General features: G+C 39.1%; 1 protein-coding gene across 1 annotated transcript in view; it reads left to right on the forward strand.

Annotated features, from left to right (window-relative positions):
* Positions 1-25523, forward strand: part of Sema3e (semaphorin 3E) — a 234862-nt gene that overhangs the window by 197272 nt on the left and 12067 nt on the right. Inside the window, exons 10-16 of the mRNA XM_048433586.3 lie at positions 2505-2649; positions 5433-5655; positions 9900-9991; positions 12876-12917; positions 13108-13274; positions 17381-17448; positions 18740-18879. Of these exons, the coding sequence (XP_048289543.2) occupies positions 2505-2649; positions 5433-5655; positions 9900-9991; positions 12876-12917; positions 13108-13274; positions 17381-17448; positions 18740-18879 (877 nt within the window). The remainder of the gene's footprint in view (positions 1-2504; positions 2650-5432; positions 5656-9899; positions 9992-12875; positions 12918-13107; positions 13275-17380; positions 17449-18739; positions 18880-25523) is intronic.

Genomic DNA, 25523 nt, shown 5'->3' on the forward strand with positions numbered 1-25523 from the left:
TCCACCCTCTTACCCCCAATCCCCGCTTTGTTCAGTATTACTGCTAGACATGACTTTCCCTTCCAATATCAGTTTAGACTGGCTCTTTGATACTTGCCACTCATGCCCAAGAAATGTTCCCAAGTCCTTAGTCAGGAATAAGTCCTTACACCTTTGTTCTTGTGTCTTCCTCCTGTGTAGACACGTACTGAGCACACACGTGTCATCTGCTCTCCGTCTGTGACATGCGGTGCTCAAGGTGAAGCTTAGCTATGTGCTGGTTCCCCCTTTACATTTTTTGCATTTTGTGTATCTATGGAAGATACTATTACTATATACTTTATAGTAATATATATATTACTATAAAGTAATATATATATTATTACTATATATATTACTATATACTTATATATATTACTTATATATACTTATATATACTTATATATATACTTATATATATTACTATATATATATTACTATATACTTTATAGTAATATTTTACATGCATTGATGTGTGAAATAGGATATATTCCTAGAATTGGTTTCCATTGAAAGTTTGCATACGTACTTTCCCGAGTCTCTTTCCAAAGGAAAATGGCAGCACCAGGAATAACGGAGGAAATCCCTCAGTGTGTCAGCAGAGATGGATTGATGGTGCTACCTCTCCCCACCAATGTGTTAAAGCCACAGTGCAATAGACCCTGGAGCTGGTGTTCCCACAGTTTTCTATAGATTTTAAGTAGGTGATTTTTGAAGATCACTTTGAATTAAAACACGTAGAAGCTCTTTGAACAAGTATCTTGTTTTAACCAGACCTTTTCTTCCACGGAATAATATAAGAACAATTCTTTCTATTCACTATACTTTTCGTCAGTTTTAAAAGTTAATATGCATTGGTATTCACCACAATGCCCAGACAGTCCCCTTTGCTTCACTTTTCTTATGACAGCAAATGATTGTTGCATCATGTGATAATTCTTTAAGTGATAAATTTGATCGATGAGGTAATCTGTTTATTTTCTATTCTTTAAAATGACCAGTTTAAAAAGCTAATCTCCTGAATGGTGGCATATTGGATCATTCAGAGAAATCAAAGACATGATTTCCTTCCATGATTTCAACTTTGTTCAGTTTATATATAAATCTGAGAGCGGAAAGAGCTCCCAGCTGTTCCTGCCATGGAGGCTGATATTTGTGGAATGGTGATCAAAGGTTTATTGCCACCTCCGCCGAGACTGTCTAGTTTTCCCCTGTATCACAGGCATTTCCAATTGCTTCAAGGTGTAGTGTAAAAATGTGTGAATTGATGTCCTAAGACAATAACATGGCTGCTGCTCTACAGCTGGCCCGGAGTGCAGGAAATACACTTACACAGAGTTTACGTTTTTCCTAAAGCTCCATCACAAACATCATTTATTTTAATTCACAAAATATGGAGACTGCGAAATGGCACACTTCATTCAAATGACGACTCTGCGTTCAAGTAGTGTAACAATATCTCTTCACTAAATATGATGCCTCATGTCCCCAATACCATATTCAACAATGATATTTGTACTCTAAAGGAATCTTACCATTTCAAAATCATTTTGATTGCTGCTGTATATGATGATCAAGTATCTGAGTTTTATATAGTCTTTCCATCACTGAAGAATACCGTGACTTGAAGAAGGGTTTAACAAATGTTGTAATATTTAAAGGACACCATGCTAAAAAGTAGGGCAAAGGCTCCCAGGAAACCAAGTAAAATTCAAATAGAATTTGTAGTAAGATCAACAACATAATGATTAATGGAGCATTAGCTACACTCAGGATGTAATGACATAGAAATATTCCCTTAAAATGAGCAATTCAAATGGCTAATAGCCTTTAAAAAGATGTAAAGAGGGGACCTGACAAAACGGTCCATCAGGTAAAGGAACTTGCTGCCAAGCCTGACAATCTAAGTTTGAACTTTAGAACCAATGGTGGAAGGAGAGAACCGACTCTCTCAAGAAGTTCTCTGACACTGTGTGCACTGTAACTCCTGCCTTTCTCAAAGAAATAATAAATGATGATGACATGAAAATAATTCAAACAAATGCAAAAGCACACATAAAACTCAGTAGTTTCAAAGAGAAGTTGCACAGTTCCACCCTCCTATGTCATTTTCATCATAAGTTTAGAAAATAGGAAATGAGGGAATGGAAAGATTTTTGATTTTGTTACTTTAATATTGCAATAATTAAGATTTCTAGAATAGTCTATGCTTTAATAAACTACTTTTTGCTGGGTGGTGGTGGTGCATGCCTTTAATCGCAGTACTTGAGAGGCAGAGGCAGGTTAATCTCTGTGAGTTCGAGGCCAGCCTGGTCTACAGAGTGAGTTCCAGGACAGCCAGGGCTGTTAACAGAGGAAAAAAAAAAAGAAAGAAAGAAAAGAAAAGAAAAGAAATTGCTCCAGTTTTGATCCCAGTGTACATATGTTGGGGTATTTGACCAAGTCAACTCTTAGTTACATCTAGATTTGTAATTTTTATTTTTCAGCAATATATTCAGAGGCCATGCTATATGTGTCTATCACATGTCAAGTATACGGGAAGCCTTCAACGGCCCATATGCTCATAAAGAAGGCCCCGAATACCACTGGTCACTGTATGAAGGGAAAGTTCCTTACCCGAGGCCTGGCTCTGTAAGTGGAATATTCGACATTCTGCTCCTATGTTTGAAGTCTTCGTTTCCCATATTCTATCTTGCTTTGCAACTAAAGTATTTAAGAATTTCATATCTATAAGGATGCTTCAAACTAAAGTATTTAAGAATTTCATGTCTTTAAGGATGGAAATGAAGAACAGTGTAATGTTTTCTGCTAGTTTTCTAATGCAGAGGATGTTCCTGTGCATGGGCACATCTTAGCGGCAGCATTATAAAGTGTGTGCCCACTGACACTCCAGCCAAGTAGTTCCAAGGGAACTTGCAATTTTGGGGGTGCAGGTAAGCATAGACATATTTAATAAAATAGGAATGGTAAAAGTTTTCTTTCAGCCTTGTGAGGAGAATTAGTACCATGTGGCACTCTTAAATAATAGAATCCTGTCCAGTTTTACCATTTCAGTATGTGTGCTGACTTCCTGACTTCGTTGCTCCTTAGGACAGACCTTCTCTCAACTTGTTCCCTTAGTAGAGTCAAGGGAATTCTATTATCTGCCTCTGGAATGTTGCTACCAAAACCCTAAATAGCTATATCAACTGCTATGCTTTTGATTGGGACACGTCTAAAACTGACAGTAATGAAGATTATGATGTAGATTTAGGCCATGGATACCAAGGCAACAGGGTTGGCAAAGGTTGTACCATTGTGTGTTGTGTGTGAGTCACAGTGTGCGAGCGTTCAGCTTGCCCTGGAGGGCCATATCTACATTTTCCAAGCGTCTGGCGAGACTGTGAGCCCTCACTGATTCCGTGATTTCCACAGAGTCACAGAGAAGTCTTTTCTGTAGAGCCAGCTGCAAATGAAAGCAAACCTCACCTCCATTAGCAAGTGCAAAGCTGTATCACGATAATCACTCTCACTGGCTTAAGCCCGTTACTTCTAGTAAGACATAAAATATATTTTATTTCACTTTATTGCTTGAAATTGCAATTTAAATTGGAAAATCCACTCCTGTGGCTTAGCTAAAAATGCTTCTTGAAACCACTTGGCCTTAGAGGGGGTCGGAGGAAGTGACTGGCTGTTGAACTTCTTCCAAGGTAGTTCAAAATGTTTCCAATAACGTATTGTGCAAGTGCACCCAAGTGCACACTTCATGCCAAACGTAGGCATATGGACTGATTTTAAAAAACAAACAATTATAAATGCCCCCTTTATAGAACCTGGCTACTTAACTGCTGCATTTATACTTCAAATTAGAAAAAAAAATTCAGATATTGTTCCACCTGGTACTGATTCTGAGGAACACACATGAGAGTGAGCAGCAGAGACTGGCGTGAGTGTTCCAGGCTCCGAGTCTCACGGTGCTCTGGAGCTGTGCATGTTAGCATCAGTGTCTTAAGACTCTCAGTGGGTAAGAGCAAATAACTAGCTTTGAATTTGTTAGTTTCAGATACATATGAAATAATACAAATTCATACACATTACATCAGGACAATACAAAGAAGTTTTCTTGTTTCCTTAATTGTAGTAAGGAGCGGGACCCCTCGTTCTGGCCACCCTGCTAGCTTACACCCGAAATAATCACACAGAAATTGTATTAATTAAATTACTGCCTGGCCCATTAGTTCTAACCTCTTATTGGCTAACTCTCACATCTTGATCAACCCATTTCTATTAAGTCTGTGTATCACCACATGATTGTGGCTTACCGACAAGAGTCTAACCTACGTCCATCTCAGGCAGGAGATTCATGGTGTCTGCCTGTTTGTCCTTCTTCCCAGAAATCTGTTCTGTCTACTCTGCCTATCTAAGGCTGCCCTGTCAAAAGACCGAGGCAGTTTCTTGATTCCACCAACGAAAGCAATACAAATACAGAAGGACCTCCTACACCACCTAATTAGCAATGATAAGAGTTTGAATAACTCTCTATACCGTAACACTAGAAATATGCAGCCGGGAAGCAGATACATCACCATTTAACATGATGGTTTCAATTATGAGAAATCTATTTTGCACAATTATGACCAGTTTGTTTATATTTACTTTTTAAGGCAAGGTCTCACTTTCTAGCTCAGTCTGCCTTTGACATGGGCTCCTCCACCCCTCACCTCCCAGTGCTGGGGCTCACCTTGTTAGACTGTGATCCTGAGCTTTAGAGATTTATTACCAAAAAGCCTGTGTTGTTTGTTCTGATAAGTGGTAGATCTCTCTTTATTTCCTTTCTCTCTTTTCCTTTATCATTTCTTTTTTCTTCCTTTCCCTTCCCTCCCCTCCCTTGCCTCCTTTCTTTCCCCTCCCTCCCCTCCTTTCCCCTCCCCTCCCCTCCCCTCTTTCCCTTTCTTTTTTTTCTTTCCTTTTTCTTTATTCCTTCAGGTGCAGTAGATTTAATCCAGGGCTTCTTCTATGCTAGGCAAGCATTGCTATCAGTAAACTATGTCAACAGCAAACAACAGATTCTTCAGTTTGAAATTTACTTCAAATAAGAAACAAAATTCAAAACCATGGAAAATATTTAGATCATTCATATTATTGCATTTCTTTACTGTTCCCAAATTGTCCTGTATTGTATAGCTTTTCAGTTTTCTGAATTTCAGTGTTCTTTATGCCTTTTGAATGCTGCTTTAAAAAATAATTTAGTTTTCTTTTGAAATTTTTAATTCTGAATCCATTTCCATGACAGAAACTGGGGCGCTACTATATACTATTGAGTGCACAGGTCATTGTTTGAGCTTATTTGACATGTCTAATTCTTCTTGGTAGTGGTCATACGTTTGCTCTTCAGGCTTAAGAGAGAAGAGTGAACTAGCCTACTTGTATTTCAGTGTGCCAGCAAGATGAATGGAGGGAAGTTTGGGACCACCAAAGACTATCCTGACGACGCCATCCGTTTCGCAAGGACGCATCCACTAATGTATCAGCCCATAAAACCGGCTCATAAAAAGCCAATCTTGGTGAAAACAGATGGAAAATATAACCTGAAGCAACTGGCAGTGGATCGAGTGGAAGCTGAGGATGGCCAATATGACGTTTTGTTTATTGGGACAGGTAAAATCCCAAGAAAGCCTTGATCCATTTCAGCTTGTCCTCACACAGCTTTTACCAATCCGCACGTATGTTGTTCCACCAGCCGGTTTGCACAGTGCTAACGGTAAAATGACCAAATGAATTCATAGCTTCAATTAATGCCACTGCGTCAAGTCTTACTTATGGGAAGAAACTTGCAAATTGTTGAGCACACAGTGTTATGAAAAGCAAGTATTGTATGGTGCTTCAGCTTAAAATCCTCATCTCCGTGTGCAGCCGCAACAATGATCTTAGGAAGCACTCTTTTTTTTTTTTGTTTCTCAAAGTTTATGAAAATACAAAAGTCTCCATTTCCGCCCCTCCTCCCAACCCCCTCCCACTCCCCCCACTCCCCCTCCTCCTTCCTCTCCATCCCTAAGAGCAGTCAGGGTTTCCTGCCCTGTGGGAAGTTCAAGCTCCTCCCCCCTCCCTTCAGGTCCAGGAAGGTGAGCGTCCAGACGGATTGGATCCGCAAAATCCAGTATATGCAGAGGAAACAAGTCCCAGTGTCATTGTCAATGGCTTTTCAGAAAGACTCCGGGCCAGCCACCTTCAGAGAATCCGGCCTCATTCAGAGAATCTGGCTGGATCACGTGCTCGTTCAGTCCCAGTCCAACTGGCCTTGGTGAACTCTCATTAGATCAGTCCCCTTGTATCAGTGGGTGATCGCACCCCTCGCGGTCCTGATTTCCTTTTTCATGTTCTTCCTCCTTCTGCTCCTCATTTGGACCTTGGGGGACTCAGTCCGGTGCTCCAATGTGGGTCTCCGTCTGTATCGCCATCCATCGTCGGATGAAGGTTCCCTCTGGTCTTGCCTTCCTTGCTCAAGTTCTCTTTCCTTCTGCTTCTCGTTTGGACCTAGGGAGTTAAGTCCAGTGTTCCAATGTGGATCTCTGTCTCTATCTCCATCCATCGCCAGATGAAGGATCTATGGTGATAAGCAAAATATTCATCAGTATGGTTATGGGCCAAGGCCAGTTCAGGCACCCTCTCCTCTGTCCAGAGAACAATCTGGGAATCTCTCCTTGGACCTGGGATCCCATTTATAATCAAGTCTCTTGTAAACCCTAAAATGACTCCCTTAGTTGAGATATATTCTTCCCTGATCCCATATCTATCCTTCCTCCCTCCCTCCCTCCCAGTCCCGCGAGCATTCCCCATTCCTCCCCTGCTCCCTTCTCTCTAACCCTCTCCCCTTCCAACAACCCTCCTAACCCCCCATGTACCCGAGGTTACCTGGGACTCTTGTCTATTTCCAATCTCCAGGAAGAAAACTACCCGAATTTTCTTCAGGTTCACCCTCCTATCGAGCTTCTCTGGGATCACGAATGATAGGCTCAAAGACCTTTAATTATGGCTAGAATCCATTTGTGAGTGAATACATACCATATTCCTCTTTTTGGGTCTGGCTTACCTGACTCAGTAAAGCGTTTTCTTTTCTTTTTTTTATTATTATTTTTTTAATTTTTTAATTTTTTAAATTTTTAAATTTTTTTATTTAATTTTTACTGGGAACCCCTCCAGAATCAAGTCTCTTGCAAACCCTAAAATGGCCCCCTTAGCTGAGATATAAACCTCCCTACTCCCCCAACCATCCTTCCTCCCTCCCCCCTCCCATTCCCCCAAGCCATCCCCCTCTCCCCTGTCCCTGACCATCTTCCCTTACTTCCACCTCACCCCCACCCCCCATACACCCGAGTTTGCCTGGCAATCTTGCCTAGTTCCACTATCCAGGAGGATAACGATATGATTTTCTTCAGGTTCACCTTCTTATTTAGCTTCTCTAGGATCACAAATTATAGACTCAAAGACCTTTAACTATGGCTAGAATCCACTTATGAGTGAGTACATACCATATTCCTCTTTTTGGGTCTCAGTCTACCCTATAGAGCTTCAAACAAGACACTGCAGGAGGTCCTGGCCTGGGTTTGCCAGCAAGAGGATGTATTGCTAAGACCTGGTCATGCTTCCTCGGTCTATTGCTTTATTTTCTTGAAAAAATTAAGCAAAGAGATATTAAGATTAATATATTTTAGAAAAATATTTAAGCAAAGAAACATTAAACTTAATAGACCTATAGCACAGAGTTTATCTTATCGCTGTTGATCAGATTAATAATGTGCTCTGTGAATTCGATATTCTGTAAAAATGAGGGCTCTGTAAGAAACCTGAAATTGCCGGGCGGTGGTGGCGCATGCCTTTAATCCCAGTACTGGGGAGGCAGAGGCAGGCGGATCTCTGTGAGTTCAAGACCAGCCCGGTCTGCAAGAACTAGTTACAGAACAGACTCCAAAAGCTACTGAGAAATCCTGTCTCAAAAAACAAAAACCAACAAACAAAAAAGAAACCTGGAATTACCTGATCACTCACTCACACATGGTGATTTCTGACCACTAAAAAGGAGGAGATTCCAAAATCAAGACTGAAGTATAGTTAAAATGGTAACAATATTTTATTTTAAATCTCATAGAAAATAGAAGACATATCTAACCATCCTAAAACTGTTTTCTTGTTTGATTTATCAAAGTTCTTTTAGAACATTCAGGAAATAGCTACATCTTATTTAACTCACTGATATTGTCATATTGGGCCACAGTCTTTCAAAACAAATTAAGCTACTTTTGATGTGAGAAAGTATATTGGAAAAGTCAATAAATAATAGGTCTCCTCCCAATATCTGCCAAACATGGACTCTAATGCAATATTTGGCTGTTATTCTTGCAAAATCACTGCTTCCAAATGAAGAAATGATCTTACAACTTTGCTTTTGTCTGATGTTATCATGTATACTTGTGTATTTAATTTACAAAATGAAGCAATTTTTACTCTTTTTATTTAATAGAAAATAAAGGTGGTTGCTATCAGGTTCACTGCATTCTAGTTTTACTAACTTATGTATAGGATTTGGTAATTATCGATAAATTATTCAAATCTCACAGAAGTTCATAGATTAATACTTCTAAAGGTCTGGTATATTTTATGAACTATTATTTCTATCCATATCAAGTTATGTGTGGGTATAAATTAATTTATTATCCACACTGCAACCAGGAGGAACAAACGCAGAATATTAGGAATAATAAAACAAAAAATGGAAATCTAAACTATTATAGCTTTATAAAGCAGCATGCAGTTCTAGAAGCTGAGTAGTTGGAAATGAATTATTAGTCTCCCTTAATGGGGTAGACTTGGCTGGCCAGCAAATACCAGGCATCATTGTGTCTTTGCATGGCCAGTGCAAGGGTGCCAGGTGTGTGGCTGGGTCCAGGCTGTCACATGGATGCTGAGACTGAAACCATGTCCCCATGGTTACATGGCAAACAGTTTCCACATTGAATATTCTTCCCAGCTCATCCTTCCAAATGTCAATACGGATGTACCTATTATTGATTCATTGATATAGGCAATTTCCCTTAGATTAGAAATTCAGAAAAAATAATCTGAAGCAATGATTTTCAACCTTCATAATACCACAACCCTGTAATAGAGTTCCTCGTATTGTGGTGACCCCCAACCATAAAACCATTTTGTTGCTACGGCATAACTGTAATTTGCTACTGTTATGAATTATAATGTAAATATTCGCTATACAGGCGATCTGATATGTGACCCCAAAGGTATCGTGATCCATGACCCACAAGTTGAGAACTACTGATTTTAAAGAACAAATTATGTCAGAGAAAACCTGGAACTAAAAACTATCTTTTAGGGACTATTTCAACATATGTTGCCCTTTTATATTGACTCCAAACCAGATATTTAAAAAATAAATATACATAGGTCTTGGAGTGCAACCCACTGGTAGGGGTTTTGGTTAGAATATGGTGGGAGAATATGGTGGGCACTGTGTTCAACACCATCAAAGAGATACAAAACAGCAATTTGTGTCTTTTGGAGCTAAAAGTACATCACGATTCTGATCCTGCAAGAGACTTAGGTAGGGTTATGCATCACAGAAGAAACTTTTAAAATATGGCAGCTTGATTTCTCAGTCTTTCATTTCGTTTTTGTATTGACCAAACTATTTGGAAAACAATCTGTATGTCACTTAAAAATTTGGTTCTGTGTGCAAAATAGATCTTCGCCAATTGAAGTTGTTGATGTATAAGGAGTCATGTGAGTTCTGACTGGCAGTGGTCACGTGTTGTGTGCATCTTATTTCCAGTTCGATTTGATGTCTGGCTCCTCACTCCACTTCTATCATTGTCAATTTTGCTTTCTCACAGATACAGGAATTGTGCTGAAAGTAATCACAATTTACAACCAAGAGACGGAGTGGATGGAGGAGGTCATTCTAGAGGAGCTGCAGATATTCAAGGTAATTTCATGAGCGATACAGACCAGATTCACGCACCACACACAATCAAAGCTGGAAAGGAGGAGAAAAAAAGATATGTTATATTTGTTTCAGGATTTGTTTCCTCTAGTAAGTTTGTTTTGAATTCAGAGAAAAATGAAGGGAAGAATAACTTAAAGTCTCATGACCAGAATGTTCCAAAGTGCCAATATGCTTGTAATAGAAACAAGCATCAATATCCAACCACTTTCATCTCACACGTGAATTCCAGAACAACCAGGGAAGACCTGTACCTTGCATAAATATTGCTAACACTGTCACTAAGTGTCACATTTCAACTAGTGTACATTGTAGCAGGAGGAGCACACTGTGTTTAACTGTAACATGGTAATTACATAAAGAAATTAACAAGAAAAGAAAAATAGAAAATCATATTTAAAACATAAGATAAAGCAAATTTATGAAAATATATATTTTTGGATATGGATCTATAACAAAATAAAAATATATACCATAAGGTTTTATTAGTGAAACAGATATGTTTAAGCCTATTTCTCAATCTTGACTCATATTTTGCCTAACAGGATCCTGCAAATTTCTGACCACAATATTTTCATCGGAACAATTCCCAGCCTTGCTTTGTGTGTGTTTCTGTTTAAAGCGTCTTAGTCTACATTGTTGATGACACATTACTGAGCTCACCATCAATATCATTCTAACTCATGTCTGAATGGAGCTCAAGTCTTACATAGGTTTGGACATTGAGATGCATCGCAGCTGTTTTGAGTTTTGGAAATACTTCATAGCACATCAGCACCATGCTTGAACACGTTAAGCACCAAGACACCATCAAAAAGTTTACCAATGAAATGAAACAAAATGGTACTAAATAGTCCATGAAGTGCACACTTATTTAAACCACAAGGCTGAAGGATTTGGAGATCACCCTGCCGACCTAGCTAGGAATGTGGACATTCCACACTTTAGTTTCTTTATTGCCCTCTTCCTGCTCTTGTGTGAAAAAGAAAGACATACACTTCAGGTACTAATATTATAACTACAATCTAATTTAGCAGGTAGACATTTTTGCAAATCAGAGTCTACAAACGATGATGACTGACTATATATAAATATAATGGATGTTAGCAGAAAAAATGAGTTAATGGAGAAAGAGACATTTTATCTTTGCTATCCCTGAGAGTGGATTTCCCTAGTGCTGTTCACAGGGAAAACCTTCTTTCTCTCTCAACTACAGCAGATATACTTGCTATTATGCATTGTGGACCTCTATGTAATATTTAATTTAGCCTTTAGTACAATAGCTCTCATTGTCAGTGTCTTTCCACATTAACTCTTTAGGAGCATTGCTACCTGGATGAATAAATGAATGATGCCCTTGTGTGAAAGTGTTTCATTGTCCAAAATGTTATGTAATACACACACACACACACACACACACAAACCCAAACAAAAATAGAAAGATAGGTGATACATAGATAGATAGATAGATGATTGATAGACAGATAAATAGAAAAATGAGAGATTGATAGATGAGAGACCGGTAGATAGATGATAGATAGATAAATAGAAAAATGAGAGATTGATAGTAGATAGATAGATAAATGGAAAAATGAGAGATTGATAGATGATAGATTAGATAGATAGATAGATAGATAGATAGAATGTGAGATTGATAGATGATAGACAGATAAATAGATGATAGATAGATAAATAGGTAGAAAAATGAGAGATTGATAGATGATACATAGATAGACTGATGATGCGTAGATAGATAGATGATAGATAGATAGATAGATAGATAGATAGATAGATAGATAGATAGATAGATAGATGATAGATAGATAGATAGATAAATAGAAAAATGAGAGAGAGAGAGAGAGAAAGAGAGAGAGAGAAAGGGAAACAAAACAGGATAAAAAACTGATAAGGTAGGAGAGATGGCTCAGTTGGGAAGGTAGCTTGCTGCCAAGACTAATGTTTCAAGTTTGATCCCAGGAGCCAACACAGTAGAAGGAAAGCACAGATTCCTGAAAGCAGCCCTCCACCTTCACACAGGTACTAGGCCTCCAGGACACACACTCAATAAATAAATCTGAAAAGTAATTTAAAAACTATCGTAATGTCCATATATTTTCTCTTAAAAATTAATTACTCAAAGGGTAGTTATTCCCTAAGTGAGTTCCATCTGCTTGGTATTTCTCTGTTTCTAGGATTAATTTTAGAGGTTTTGTGTGTGTGTGTGTGTGTGTGTGTGTGTGTGTGTGTGTCTGTGTGTGTGTGTCTGTGTGTACACGTGTGCACGCACGTGTGTGTTAAAGAAGCTCAACTATTAAATAGTATTGCTAACCTAACATGAAGGCTTCTGATACTGTACCATGTATTGCCCTTCCTCTATCGTAATCCTAAGAAAACAAGATTTTTCGTCATGGTCAAACATTGTACAGTGTTTGACTCTGGTCATTCATATTGGAGACATGGTTCATACAGGCTTGAGTTCAAATAACTAAAAACTGTATTGTTTACTAGGAATAACAAATATTCTAAAATGCAGTTAATTTACTTCTAATGGTTCAGATACTTAAATTCCACTTTATTATTCTAAAGATGTAGGGGTTTGTGAATCGCAAGTATTATTCAAAACAGTTGCTGTTGACTTCAAAGGCAAAGAACAGGGCAATTGGATCACCCATTTTTCTCATATGTGCAGGGTTTCCTCGTCATTAGAAAATAGTTACAAAGTGTGTTTTAATTGAATTGGATTAGCATGTTGATTCACTAAAGCAAATAATATAGGTTGCAAGCGTAGCACCTGTCATAACTATTTTGACTTATTAAGCATCTATTCCTATATTTATTAAAAAGAAAACATTCTGATTTATTTCAGGATCCAGCTCCTATCATTTCTATGGAAATTTCATCAAAGAGAGTAAGTTTCTCGCATGCCCAAGTCTTTTCTGTTTGTTAATTAACACCAAAGCATTCAAGGACGGTAGCACATGATTTCTAAATGGGAAGCCGGTTGTTGGTTATTTATTGTTACCACTGTAAGAAGACAGGCTCTGTCTTAGCGAATTCTGTACATTCAGCTCCGCTAACTGCCTCATGCTTCCCTGTAGCAACAACTCTACATCGGTTCGCCCTCTGCAGTGGCGCAGGTCAGATTCCATCACTGCGACATGTACGGCAATGCTTGTGCTGACTGCTGCCTGGCACGGGACCCTTACTGTGCCTGGGATGGCATCTCCTGCTCCAGGTATTACCCAACAGGTGCACATGCAAAGAGGTAAGCTATCGACTCAAGGGGAAGTTTCCACTGTTCAGAAAAACTATCGTTTTGAGGGTCTTTTTTTCCCCTTTTTGTGCACATTCAATGAAAACAAGCTGTTTTTTAATCTAAACAAACTACCCCAATTATATTCTGTTCATAAACATAAGCATTCACAAGTTGCCATTTTTGTGCCAATACCTTTTGATGTACTATCTTGTACACTGAGCAGAACAGAGCACCCCCTTTCAGACCTTATCGTTTTAGCTCACTTTGTACTGAAACTCCCCCACCTTTGATTTTTTTTGTCCCTACAAGACATAATGAACTTCAGAGAAACTAAAAACCTGGAAATGGCAAGCCACCACGCTTGAAGGATTCAGAGACTTACAAAGGAAATAAATAAATACATCCTCGAACACACCCTGCAGTTTCCCAAGTCCCCTCCAGCAGCTGGTCTTCATTTATGTCAGTTTGAAAGTGAATATTTTAACTCCTAAGCAAACACATGACCTGTATAATTAATGAAATGTGTGATTTAATTCAACACAAATGAAAGGTACCAAGAGACCTCTGAAGTCTAATGTCTATAGCTCTGTGAAATCATTGCCATTTGCAAGGGAAAGTAAACCCACGCTATCTCTAAACAGGAGTTTAGGCTCACACAATACTTTGAAGACTATTTTTCTCACTTAGGCTATGTGGCGTTTGTATATATTTTAGAAAAATAAATAAGAAAAGGTCTTATATAAAAAGCAGGGTGTTTTTTTCTCATAAAGAATATATAAAGCAATACACAGAGTGATCTAAAATTCTTTCAGAAAAGATATGTGTATGAATTCCAATTATTCTAATTTAATTTTGTGTTAATTTTTCAAAAATATATTTTGATCCAAATTGAATCTAAATCACTATAATAATCTTTTTAGGATCACACAAAATCTCTCTCTCTCTCTGTCTGTCTCTTTGTCACACACATGCACACAAACTCAAAAGTCTTCATTAATTCAAAACTTTTATTAATTTGACTTTAGCAAATTAACATTCTAAGAATGATTTAAAGACAGAATATAATGAGACAAAGATGAAATGCATCTTTTGGAGAAGTGTGGACAAAATAGTTTACCAACTATGCTGAACAAGCGAGCAAATCTTTTCAATTTCTCTACAAGTGCTTATCGGTATTTCAAACCATTCTTGAAGAATATAGTTGAATTATTTGAAATGCTAAGGAAGCTTGTTCACCTACTCTATGTATACTGTCCTGCAAGCTTGGGGTGTGAAGACCTTCGTCTACAGGAAACCAAGGCCTCAGGTAGAGAATAGAGCTGAGAACAGTGCCAGTGAAGGCTCGTCTCTGAGCATTTTAGGTGCTTGACCAAGTACAGTGTGTGGGATGCTTTACTGCATTCTCTCGAGCCAAGCATCACTACTATGACACAGTAGAGAGAGGTTCCAGTTAAGGAAGGTAATGGATCGTGCAAAGGCATCAAGCGTTCAGCAGGAACCGTGCCCTTCACTGACTCAGGAGTGAATACAAGAAGAGGAACTTATCTGAAGGGATTATTTTATAGATCTAATACTAGTGGGTTTTACATTTTTGCTCAAATTTAATTCTAAGTGACGCAAAATGTAGAGACTTATGAGTTATAATGAGATGTTGACACACACACACATGTATATGTATACTGTGTAGAGACTAAATCAAGGTAAATAGACCTACTTCATCAAGGAGTTATCTTCCCATTAAACTTTTGAAACCAGGGTATATACCTATAGACAGGACTATCAAATGTTTCTCCACACTCCTTTATCTCCAGTCATGCCACAAAGGGACATTTTACAGATGTAATGAGGCTTATTGATGTATTGCCACTGGCCATTATAAAACAAATGTTCGCAGACACTGCACCAAATGCTTATGAGTTGTGCGATTTTATACATGACTAGCAAGCTCTTTATCAGGCACACAGCAGCAATGCTGTTCTAACTGAAGACTTTCAAGAGCTAATATTTCTTCATTTGGTGTGTATCTTTTAAAAGTATGCAACCACAGATTTGTCGGTAGGGTGCTCGGCAGTCAGCTGTCCTGCCAATCAACTCCCAAATAACCACACACTGAGTCTGACTAATTATAAATTCTAGGCCGATAGCTTAGGCTTGTTACTCAACTAGCTCTTATAACTTTAATTAACCTATATTTTTATCTATGCTCCACCAAATGGCTCAGTTCCTTATCTCACTACAGTAATTTCGTCTCCTCAGGACTCCTTCACTCCACCCTTCTTTTTCCCAGCATTCCTTCCGTCTGCAAGCCCTGCCTTACCTCTACCTGTCTATCTATTGGCCAGTCAGCTCTTTATTAACCAGTGAGTGTACTACATCAGTGCACAGAGGCTGTTCCACAGCACAAGGCCGGTAAGAGTAACTTAGAAAAAGTTAGATACATGTTCAAAATAAATGGGCAGTAAGGGATGAGACACCAGGGCCCAAAGCCCTGATTAGAAATGAATTAGTCAGTTCAGGACACTCGAGATCTTTCCCTGTTTCGAGTTCTTTTTAGTCATTGCTCCTGGAGCCGACCTTTGGGTTAAGTTCCAGCACATGGAGAGAAAATCGTTTGCTTTTGTAGGAATCATTTCTGCCTCAGACCTGAATAGAAGCCGGGAGAAAAAGAACTCGTTTACATAAACCTTTTTTTTTTTTTTTTTCCCTCTCCCAGAGTGAAAATGCGTTGATAGGGAGACTCTAATTCACAGTCTGGCCACTTCTAAATGACCTTTGAAAGTACACTGCAATTCCTGCAGCTGGCTCCTCCTCTCCTCCCGGCTCTCCCTTTGTTTATTTCCAGTATCCTCTTTACAAGTTCCTAAGAAGTAAGGGATACAAGAAAAATATTCGTTCTCCAAGAGTGTATAGCTCCTTGGGTCAAGCTCTCATGTCCTGATAACATGTGTTTTGTTTAATGCTAGCCTAAAGGATAATGATTGGGTACTATAACAGGAACCGAAAGCCTGCTAGAAGATGTCACCTCTTCAGTACTGTGGGCTTCCAATTATTTTGAACAAAAAATTGAATTATTTATATACTATTCAAGTTTCTTTTCTAGGATGATCTAGATGAGGTTTCTATTATCCTCGTATAGTTAGTATAATATCTCAACAAAGCATCATCACTTCAACATGAAAACTGTTTCCTCCCTTGCTCCTTTCGACCCCTATCCCATCAACCACCATTGCCCAGCAGACTCAGGGTCCCGAGAGTGGAATAGTGCTCACCATAGACTGGATCTGCACTGGCAGCTGAAGCGACTCCGTTCTCACTGCTCTTGAAGTTAGCTGTGCACACTACCATAAAACAAAGCCATAAGTCCCCGTTTTTGCCTTTATTACAAGTTTTTCTTCAATCTAGCCTACAGCGATGACTCTCATAGAAGTTCTAACTTCCATTTTGTCTCATTCTGTATCTTTGGGTAAAGTTTTCTAATTAACAATCCATTTTAAACAAAATCATTATTCTATATATAGTACATAGGGCCGAAATTTGATTGATAATATCTTCTACTCTTGCTTTTCCCGTGAGAAAAACTGCCCCCCCCCCCACCGGCTAACATTCCACCATCATTTTTAAAGATAGCGAAGAGACTTAGAAACGGTAACAATGAAACCTCGAGAGGCTAGGAAGATAAAATATTTGGACTCCCTTATCTTTTTTCTCGTTGCACTTCGTTATGTGTAAGGCTTTTATTACATTCTCTCCTCAAATAAATATTCCTATTGTTCTTAACTGGGCATACCACTTGTCATTCCTTTACAGACTGTAAGTTTCTTGTTGAACCAAATGTTTAACAAACTGTAAAGAGAAATTTATTAAATTAGTATTTGAGGGTCTGGAGTTCAAACAAATGTAAACATATAAAGAACAGTGTTGTATAGATCTTCAGACCATTGAAAATACTGCCTGGAAATAAGAAAAATGTAAACCTTGGATTTTATGCTGCTTTTATATAACAGATAATTTTTTTTTCAACAACAGAATTTTTCTAGAATCTTCAGCGTGTTTGACTGTATTTTTAAATACAGTAAATTGAAACCTCAGAATCTCCTAAATTTCCTTTCTCCCAGGCGGTTCCGCAGGCAGGACGTTCGGCATGGCAACGCGGCCCAGCAGTGCTTTGGACAACAGTTTGTTGGTAATTCTTAGAATAAAAACCAATTTTTATGATTTACCCACTGTGTGCTGAAGATGGACGGCGCATTTCTTTAAATGCATCTCCTTCCTGGACCACTGTTTTAGAAGGATCTGTTTTTGCCCAACAATCAGATGTAGTTGTCAGAACTAGCAAAACTGGCTGCAGATCCCACCTCTGACACAACCTGGGAATGGACATCCAGGCTGAGCAGTTAGGACCAGAACGCAGCAAATTACCAGCGGTTGGTGGCAGTGCCTTCCAGGACCTACCTCTTCTCAGATTTATTACCCACCCTCCCTTTTTCTGTTACGTTTTGGTTTTGTTTTTCTTTAAGACAGAGTTTTTTGTGTAGTCCTGACTGTCCTGGAGCTCTCTCTGTAGACCAGGCTGGCCTCCAACTCAGAGATCCACCTGCCTCTCCCTCTGAAATGCTGGGATGAAAGGTGAGCAACACCACCACCCTGCTCAAATTTATTTTTATTATTTATGATGTAACATCACCTCATCTACTACGTTTTAGAACAAATGAACAACATTTCCTCTTCTGCTACAGCACAGTAATTTTAGAACTGATATTAACTATCTTCATATTTAGGCAAAAGCAAGAATGTCAAACAAAACAGGGGAAAGCAATCTTTCCAGTCCTGTTGTCATAGACAATGACAGAGCTGTGTTTTGTTATTGGGTCTCTGAGAAGCAGCAGGTTGACGGCCGCCATCATGGACAGTCAACGGCTGTTATGCCTACTGTTAGAACTTGCAGCCCAGAGGTTTATAATTATCATCATCATCATCATCATTATTATTGCGACTACTGTTTTAGACCCAGCAATATTTGGATTCCGTGCAGGGACTCCAGTTATTGGGAATATATGCAAGAGAAAGTATGCTCTTAATCGGAGGAAGCTTAGAGATCAATTTTCGAAGTGAGGGTAAAAAATCCTGAGAAAATCCGACACCTTCTTTGAACGCATGGTCTTCATGCCATGCCCCTGCCTTACCAGAGAACATTGCCTCTGACTTCATCTCTGTCCTCACGGCTCCATGTTCTGGGAAGTGAGCCAATTTCCCAGATGCCACCTTCTATCCCAGTTCATCATGTAGTTACCTTTTTTAATCCCCAAGTCTTCATACAGCGTTCCAAATAACTCATGTTTTAAAACTGCATAGTGATTAGCAACCAGGAAAGAGTTAGTTACCTTGCTGCTGGACCCGAGTACAGTTAAAAGAAGAAAGCCATTTAGCAATAAAATTCCAGCCTCGCGACTGATGCTCCTACGTTTCTGCTGTAGGAGACGCTTTGGACCGCACAGAAGAGAGGCTGGCTTATGGCATCGAGAGCAACAGCACGCTGCTGGAGTGCACTCCACGCTCGCTGCAAGCGAAGGTCGTCTGGTTTGTGCAGAAAGGACGTGAGGCAAGGAAGGAAGAGGTAAGTCTTGGCTACACGTTCACTCTTGCTGTCCTACCTAGAGCAAGCTGCAGGTAGAAATTGGGTGAACTGGGTGTTTAAAATGAAACCACGGGGCTGGAGAGATGGCTCAGAGGTTAAGAGCACTGGCTCCTCTCCCAGAGGTCCTGAGTTGAATTCCCAGCAACCACATGGTGGCTCACAGCCATCTGTAATGAGAGCTGGTGCTCTCTTCTGGCCTACAGGCATCCATGGAGACAGAATGTTGTATACATAATAAATAAATAAATCTTTAAAATAAATGAAATGAAACCACATTGAGCTAAGTATGTCTTAGAGTTTCTAGATTTTTATACATATAAAATTTTATAATATAAACATATATTTATATAACTATTGTTTATGCTTCAAATAGATTGCTTCACATAGACATGTGAATTGATATTTTGAATTATGGAAATTGATATTTCATGTATTTCCTGCTGAAAGTACTTACAGCTTCATGATATATGTCATGACAAAATCTTAAACTGCATCCACCAAGGAAGTATTCCTGAGAAATAGCAAAGTTATTAACATATAAGAATAATAATGGCATCAGTATTAATAAAGCTTTAAATCAAGTAAGAGTTGATTTAAAATTGAATAGGATTCTAATCCCCTGGGAACAAAGGTGAGCCTCAACACTCTGCCCATTTTGAATTGCTTTGGAGATTGTATTGTTGAGGTCATTTAAGGATTGGGGCAATGAGTTTGCTACTTTGAGAGAAAGGGGGCCCTTGCTAGAAAGGGAAGTCCTCATGCTAGGTGAGTGATGGGTTGCTACAACCTGCCTTGTGCGCCGAGGATTGCTGACGGGATGCCTCCAGCCTGCCTTGTGCACAGTGACGGATGCCTCCAGCCTGCCTTGTGCGCAGAAGGAGTTATATGTGTGTGCCTGTAGATGACCAGTAGAAATGACTGCTTTATTTTTTTCCACTGCAGATTAAATCTGTCACTGAAGTCAAAATTACCAATTCCTTCAAAATTGTTCTTTTTAGGCTCTTGAGAATAATGTAATAAGGTTAATAATGTAACACGTCTAGTCTGTAGTCACATAGTATACTTGAGAGATGAAGAAATTTATAAATCCTGGGGCCATGAATATTCATTAGAAAGAAAATTTGTACAGGTTCAAGCCAGGCGAACTCCCAACACTGAAAATAGGAAGTGGACACAGACTCACCCTAACAAGAAGCTGTTTGTGATTGATAACTGTTGGCAAAGAGAAAATCAGTTTTCTCCAATGGAGTGTCTCTGAGTATATCAACCTAGGCAGGTTGGCCAACTGAAAGCCAAATCTATGTTTGTTGGCTTTTGTTTTATCTTGGTTTGGTTTTTTGAAGCAAGATTTATTTGTGTAGCCCTGGATGTTCTCGAATTCCCTCTGTAGACCAGGCTGGCCTTGAATTCATAGATCCACCTGCCTCTGCCTCCTAGTGATGGGATTAAAGGTGTGCACCACTGCACCCAAACTTGTTTTGTTTTGTTTAATTGTCGTTTTAGATTTTTTTTATGTGTTATTTCTTTTATATATATATAGAGAGAGAGGGAAAGGGAGAGAAAGAGAGAGTGAACAGAGGAATAAAGTTAGGTGGGTAGGGAGTTGGGGAAGACCTGAGTGACGGGGAAAACATGACCAAAATATGTTGTATAATTTAAAAAAAAAAAACCTAAAAACTGAAAAAAAAGAAAAAAGAAAGAGCCTTACCCTGCTAAGGTTTAGGGATAATAGGGAGGGTTATCTGGTAAGCAGAACTTGCCCAAATTTCTAGGCAACATAACAAGACATACAGAGGCAAAGACAATGCAACATACCACACTCAATTAAGTTGTTTTTTTATTGCCAGTGCAATCCATCAATAATTAAATCCACTTCACAAATGTGAGATGAAATGGCTTTCTAAATTCCACTGTAGCACTTGGCAGGCAGGGACCTGGGAATACTCCGCAGTTGCTGCAGCCCAAATGCTTCTGAAGACAGAAGTAATTCTTTCGTCAGTCGGTTTCTTCCCTCGCGGAGTTCTGTTTCTCGTTTGGAACTCACTGGAATCTGCCTCCTTTGAAGTCATTCTGACGTAGAGCATCCATCAGTGTTCGGCTCTGAGCTTCTTCCCAACCTTGCTGCTCCTGCCTACCTTCTTGCCAGCTGCACCCCAATTTCCCTGACTGATACAGTTACGACATTTAGAATTTTGAATTTACTCTCTGAATGAAAACCATGGCTCTGTCAGACTGTTAATGGTTCACAATAGACACAGCAATGTATGTGTCTAGTTATTGACAAGCTAAAACAAAACAAACTGCTGACGTCATCAGAGGCCGGATGTATATATTCTACACTAAAGCAGAATGACTCAGAAAGCCCCGAGTTTCATTTAGGGGTCATTTTGCATTCATTATCATTTCTACACCTCATTTACTTTGAGACGTATAATAGTCTTATTGTAACATGTAGACCATTAATGAAGGATGTTTGGTTTTACTGAGCAAATTCTTAGTTTCTTGAGGGATGCTATGCTCAGTGTTCTAGGCAACAACCATCAAAATGTATCCTTCACTTCACAAACTGGGTCAGGACACAGGGTATAAACATCTCCCTTCTACTGAACTGAAATCTTTGATTCTAGGAACTCTGCCTTTTTCAAGTGTGTGTGTACAAATATAGATGTATGCATACACTACACTGAGTCATATGGTGTTATCTACAAATGACCTGTTTCATAATGATAAAATATCTATTCTCCTGGATTGCCATGCAGCATCTGAAATCTCACTTGCCTGCCTTCTAAACTCTGGGCACCAGCAGTTCTCTTGACTCTCCGTCTTAGCGTTTCCTGTTTCCCTAAATACACCATGTGGAAACAATCTCTACACATTTTATTGGGTCTGCAAATATTTATTAAAATATGCTATCCTTTGTACTTCATGGCACATTTTCCATAGCATGTTTTTAATAGTTGCTATAAGCATAGTTAATATTCAGGGAATAAAGTAAATATGCCGGTTGCTAGACACAACATTGTCATATGCGAAGGACAGGAGACCTAGAGTTCTTTTGATAGAAGTCGATCCTTATTGTAAACCTACTGCCCACAGGACTGTGTTAGGTGCCTTCCTAGTTGTTGCTAGATCTCTCTACTGAGTGGGGACATGATTAGTCTCTTCTTACATGCAGAAAGTTAAGTCGAGGGGGTTATAGCTCATAAACAGCCAGTGACATACCCGGTGTTTAAACTCAAGAATATCTGATCCAATGTTAGTTTATACTCATCCGTTGTCTCAGTATAAAGGACTGTATAGTCTATTACAACCGTTCTAAAAACATACTTTATAATCAAAGTAATTGAAACTCAGAATGTGTAATAACTCACACCTAATAAAATAAACTCAGGACCAGGCCTCGTTCTACTAAATGTTCTGCAAAATGACAGAATCTTCTGAAATCAGAATATAAATATGCTTTCACATGCTTAAAGGTGAAGAGCAAGGGGAACGTGGCTCATAGCAGGAGTTTAGACACTTGACATCTGCCAGTGTAAGCCTTAGGAACACTTAAGCAGGCTGCTTCATCTTCGGTGACAGAGCCATTGTTCTTCACGTTCAAGTATCTAATTGCCATAATTTGAACTTGCCCCAGTCTAAGCTCTGATACCGGGAGTCATTGTTACATGGTATCTGCAGCAACGGGTTTTCATTCCTCGTGTGACTTCCAAGCTTTGACTCTGTGACCTTTCGAAAAAAGATGGCCCCTGTGTTACCATGAAACGGCTGTATTTTCTGGGTCTGTGCGCTTTGTACTATCCTAAGCATCTATTTCTGTTGATACTTTTAGCCCCTGCAGCAGTCTAGTGATGAGTCCTTGGAGGTAAAGAAGAAGAAACACAGAGAGAGGGAGTTACTTCTCTAAAAGCACATGGACCGTGAAGTTGCTGCTTTAAGTACAGCCTGGTACCAGTGCAGGAGGGAACGAAGCAGCAAGACAGAGATGCCTCCCTTTGCATAGTTTGTCTTAATTAACAATTAAGAACTAATGGGAGCTCCAGCTATAAACAAAGGAAAATCGTGCATTATAGAGAAAATTAGATGAAAGACTGTGAAAGAAATAGGAAACAAGTAGTGATTATAGTTGTCATCCATTCGATGTTTGCCGTGTGCCCTGTGCTGTTTGTTGTGAGGAGTTTATACACAGGAACCAGCATAAAACTTCCAACGTTTATCTGAGCAAGCCAGTATCACTATATACATTATACAGGTAAAATTAAGTTACCAGAACTTTTAGAGTAGACTAGCTTAAGTAATTAGAGACAGAAAGGTCAGGCTGGAGTGTGGAAAAGAAATTGGGTGGGATATGATAATCGGAAACATTTTTTGCAAAATGCAGGAAGCACACATTCAATTTCTAGCAAGAACAGTAGAGGGGGGTAGCTGTGGAAGAAGCCGTCAAGGGATAGGGTTAGGGACACAAGCATCCATGTGGAAGGAGAAACAGTCGGAGCTCTACCAAACGCTAAGCTAAGAGAGGAGGAGGAACCGGGAGACAAGGGTAACTGCGAGTTTTGGATTGTTTCTTTTGAAATATGGGGCTTGACTCTGTTGATAGTTGAAAGGAAATAGCGGGGGGAGGAGGTGCAGCTAACAGGCTAAGCAAGATGAAGAATATGTGTGATCCCACAGCAAAGAGAAGGCTGGATTCTAAAATAGGCAAAGAGTGGACTGGCAACTTGGCTGTGTTAGGCTAGTCTCCCAACCAATACAACAATGCCTCTTCCTCTGATTGGGGACAAACAGTAGTTGATGTAAGTGGATGGTATGATTTCATCCAGAGATGGAGGCTAGCAGCTTTAATGATCTGCTGTCACTGATTAATGATTTGGTGAGCACAAATATTTTTGTGTACCATTTTCATCTAAAACAATAGACCAAACTTTACATGAAGAGGATGCAAATGATCATTTTCTTCTGGTTAAAGAAACAAAACAAAGATAAAAAAGAAAAAAAAACACTTCTAGAAGAAAATCCAAATCACCACTATTCCCTAGTTTATTTATTTCTCAATCTTACAATTTTACATACTTGAAAGTTTAAGGCCCCCAAATAACTGCCAAATTTCAGTACTAACCTCATGAAGGAAAAAAATTATTTCTTGTTAAAGTATTTAGCTGTACAACTGAAATGTTTTCTTTCTCTGAAATGTAGAAACATTATATTTTAAAATTCAGTAAATGGGGACTATTTTAGCATGCATTATTTGCTAAGATTTATATGCTTATTAATTCAGGAATACTGACAGCAGAGATCATAATTCATAAGTAGCAAAGTACTGACTGCATAGTTCTTTATAGAGCAATGTTCTGCTCTTAAATTTAATGACTTGGTAAAAATGTTCATACACTGAAACCTTACCCCACAAGCATCATTGTGGAAGGTACCCCTGTGCTTTGAAGAAAATGACCTATCAGAAAAAAAAAGTCTCCTCGCTGTTTGATGAGCACGGAAATGTCACCGTAATGAATTCTCCCTAGAACTAAGCAATAGTGTGAACAAACTGTTTGTAGTGGAATCTTCTAAATTTTGGTCTTTACTCATGCAATGTCCTAATGATACTGTAAGGAAATTGGCTTTCAGTAGTGAGTTGAACTGTCGTTAAGTTTCTTGAGGGAAGGTTTGGGAGCCACCTGAAGATGTACTATGTAAACCAGTGTGGTCTCCTTCCGTGTGGTATACAGCAGAAAACCACACAACTGGACCATAAGATCAATACAAGTTTGTACAATTTCTCTTTTGGTAACCATAGAGGAAACATTTCCCCTCTCTTCTTATTGATCTTACCATTGTGAATTTTCAGTTTAAAGGGAAATGTATGTTAGCACGTTTTAAAAATAGTCTGCCTGGCAGTGGTGGTGCATGCCTATTATCCCAGCACTTGGGAGGCAGAGGCAGGTGGATCTCTGTGAGTTCGAGGCTAGCCTGGTCTATAAGAGCAATTTCCAGGACAGGCTCCAAAGCTACAGCAAAACCTTGTCTTGAAAAAACAGCAACAAAATAGTCTGACTTCCATCTAGCTTATTGTAAGCACTATGTCAATTTTCAATAATGCACAAATGGGTCGATTGGTGATGAAAATTTCAAGAGAAAGCCTAAAATGGCATCAGTCCCAAATCTTGAATTGTGCCTTATTCCCAATATTGTTTTAATTCCATCCCAAGGTTACCATTTTTAATATCATTTTTAACTGCTTTTAGCCCACCCACTGAGCCGTGTGAGCTCATCAACGTCACTTCGATCCCACTGAGCAATGCAGAAGTCAGGTTTGCCCAGAAATCAGCTGCTCCTTCCACCTATGTTAAGACTTCATTGCTTCTGTATTGACTGTATGCAGTAAGGTCTGCTAAGATGGCTGTTCCTATAAACACAGGAACACAAGTTCCACCGTTGATACTGAAGTTGTGTCACATAAAGTAAAATCATTTACAAAGTACGACTCCATGATTTGTCTACCATCCTGTTTGCTACTCATTCTTCCGACCTTCATCAGTGCTAAACAAGGGCAAGAAAGGTGAGGGACCAATGATGCCGGAAGTCCATGCCTGTGTCTTTACACACATGCACAGAATGCGTGGGGT

This window comes from Myodes glareolus, chromosome 27 (genome assembly GCF_982192425.1).
Source record: "Myodes glareolus chromosome 27, mMyoGla1.1, whole genome shotgun sequence".
In the NCBI taxonomy this organism is placed as follows: Eukaryota; Metazoa; Chordata; class Mammalia; order Rodentia; family Cricetidae; genus Myodes; species Myodes glareolus.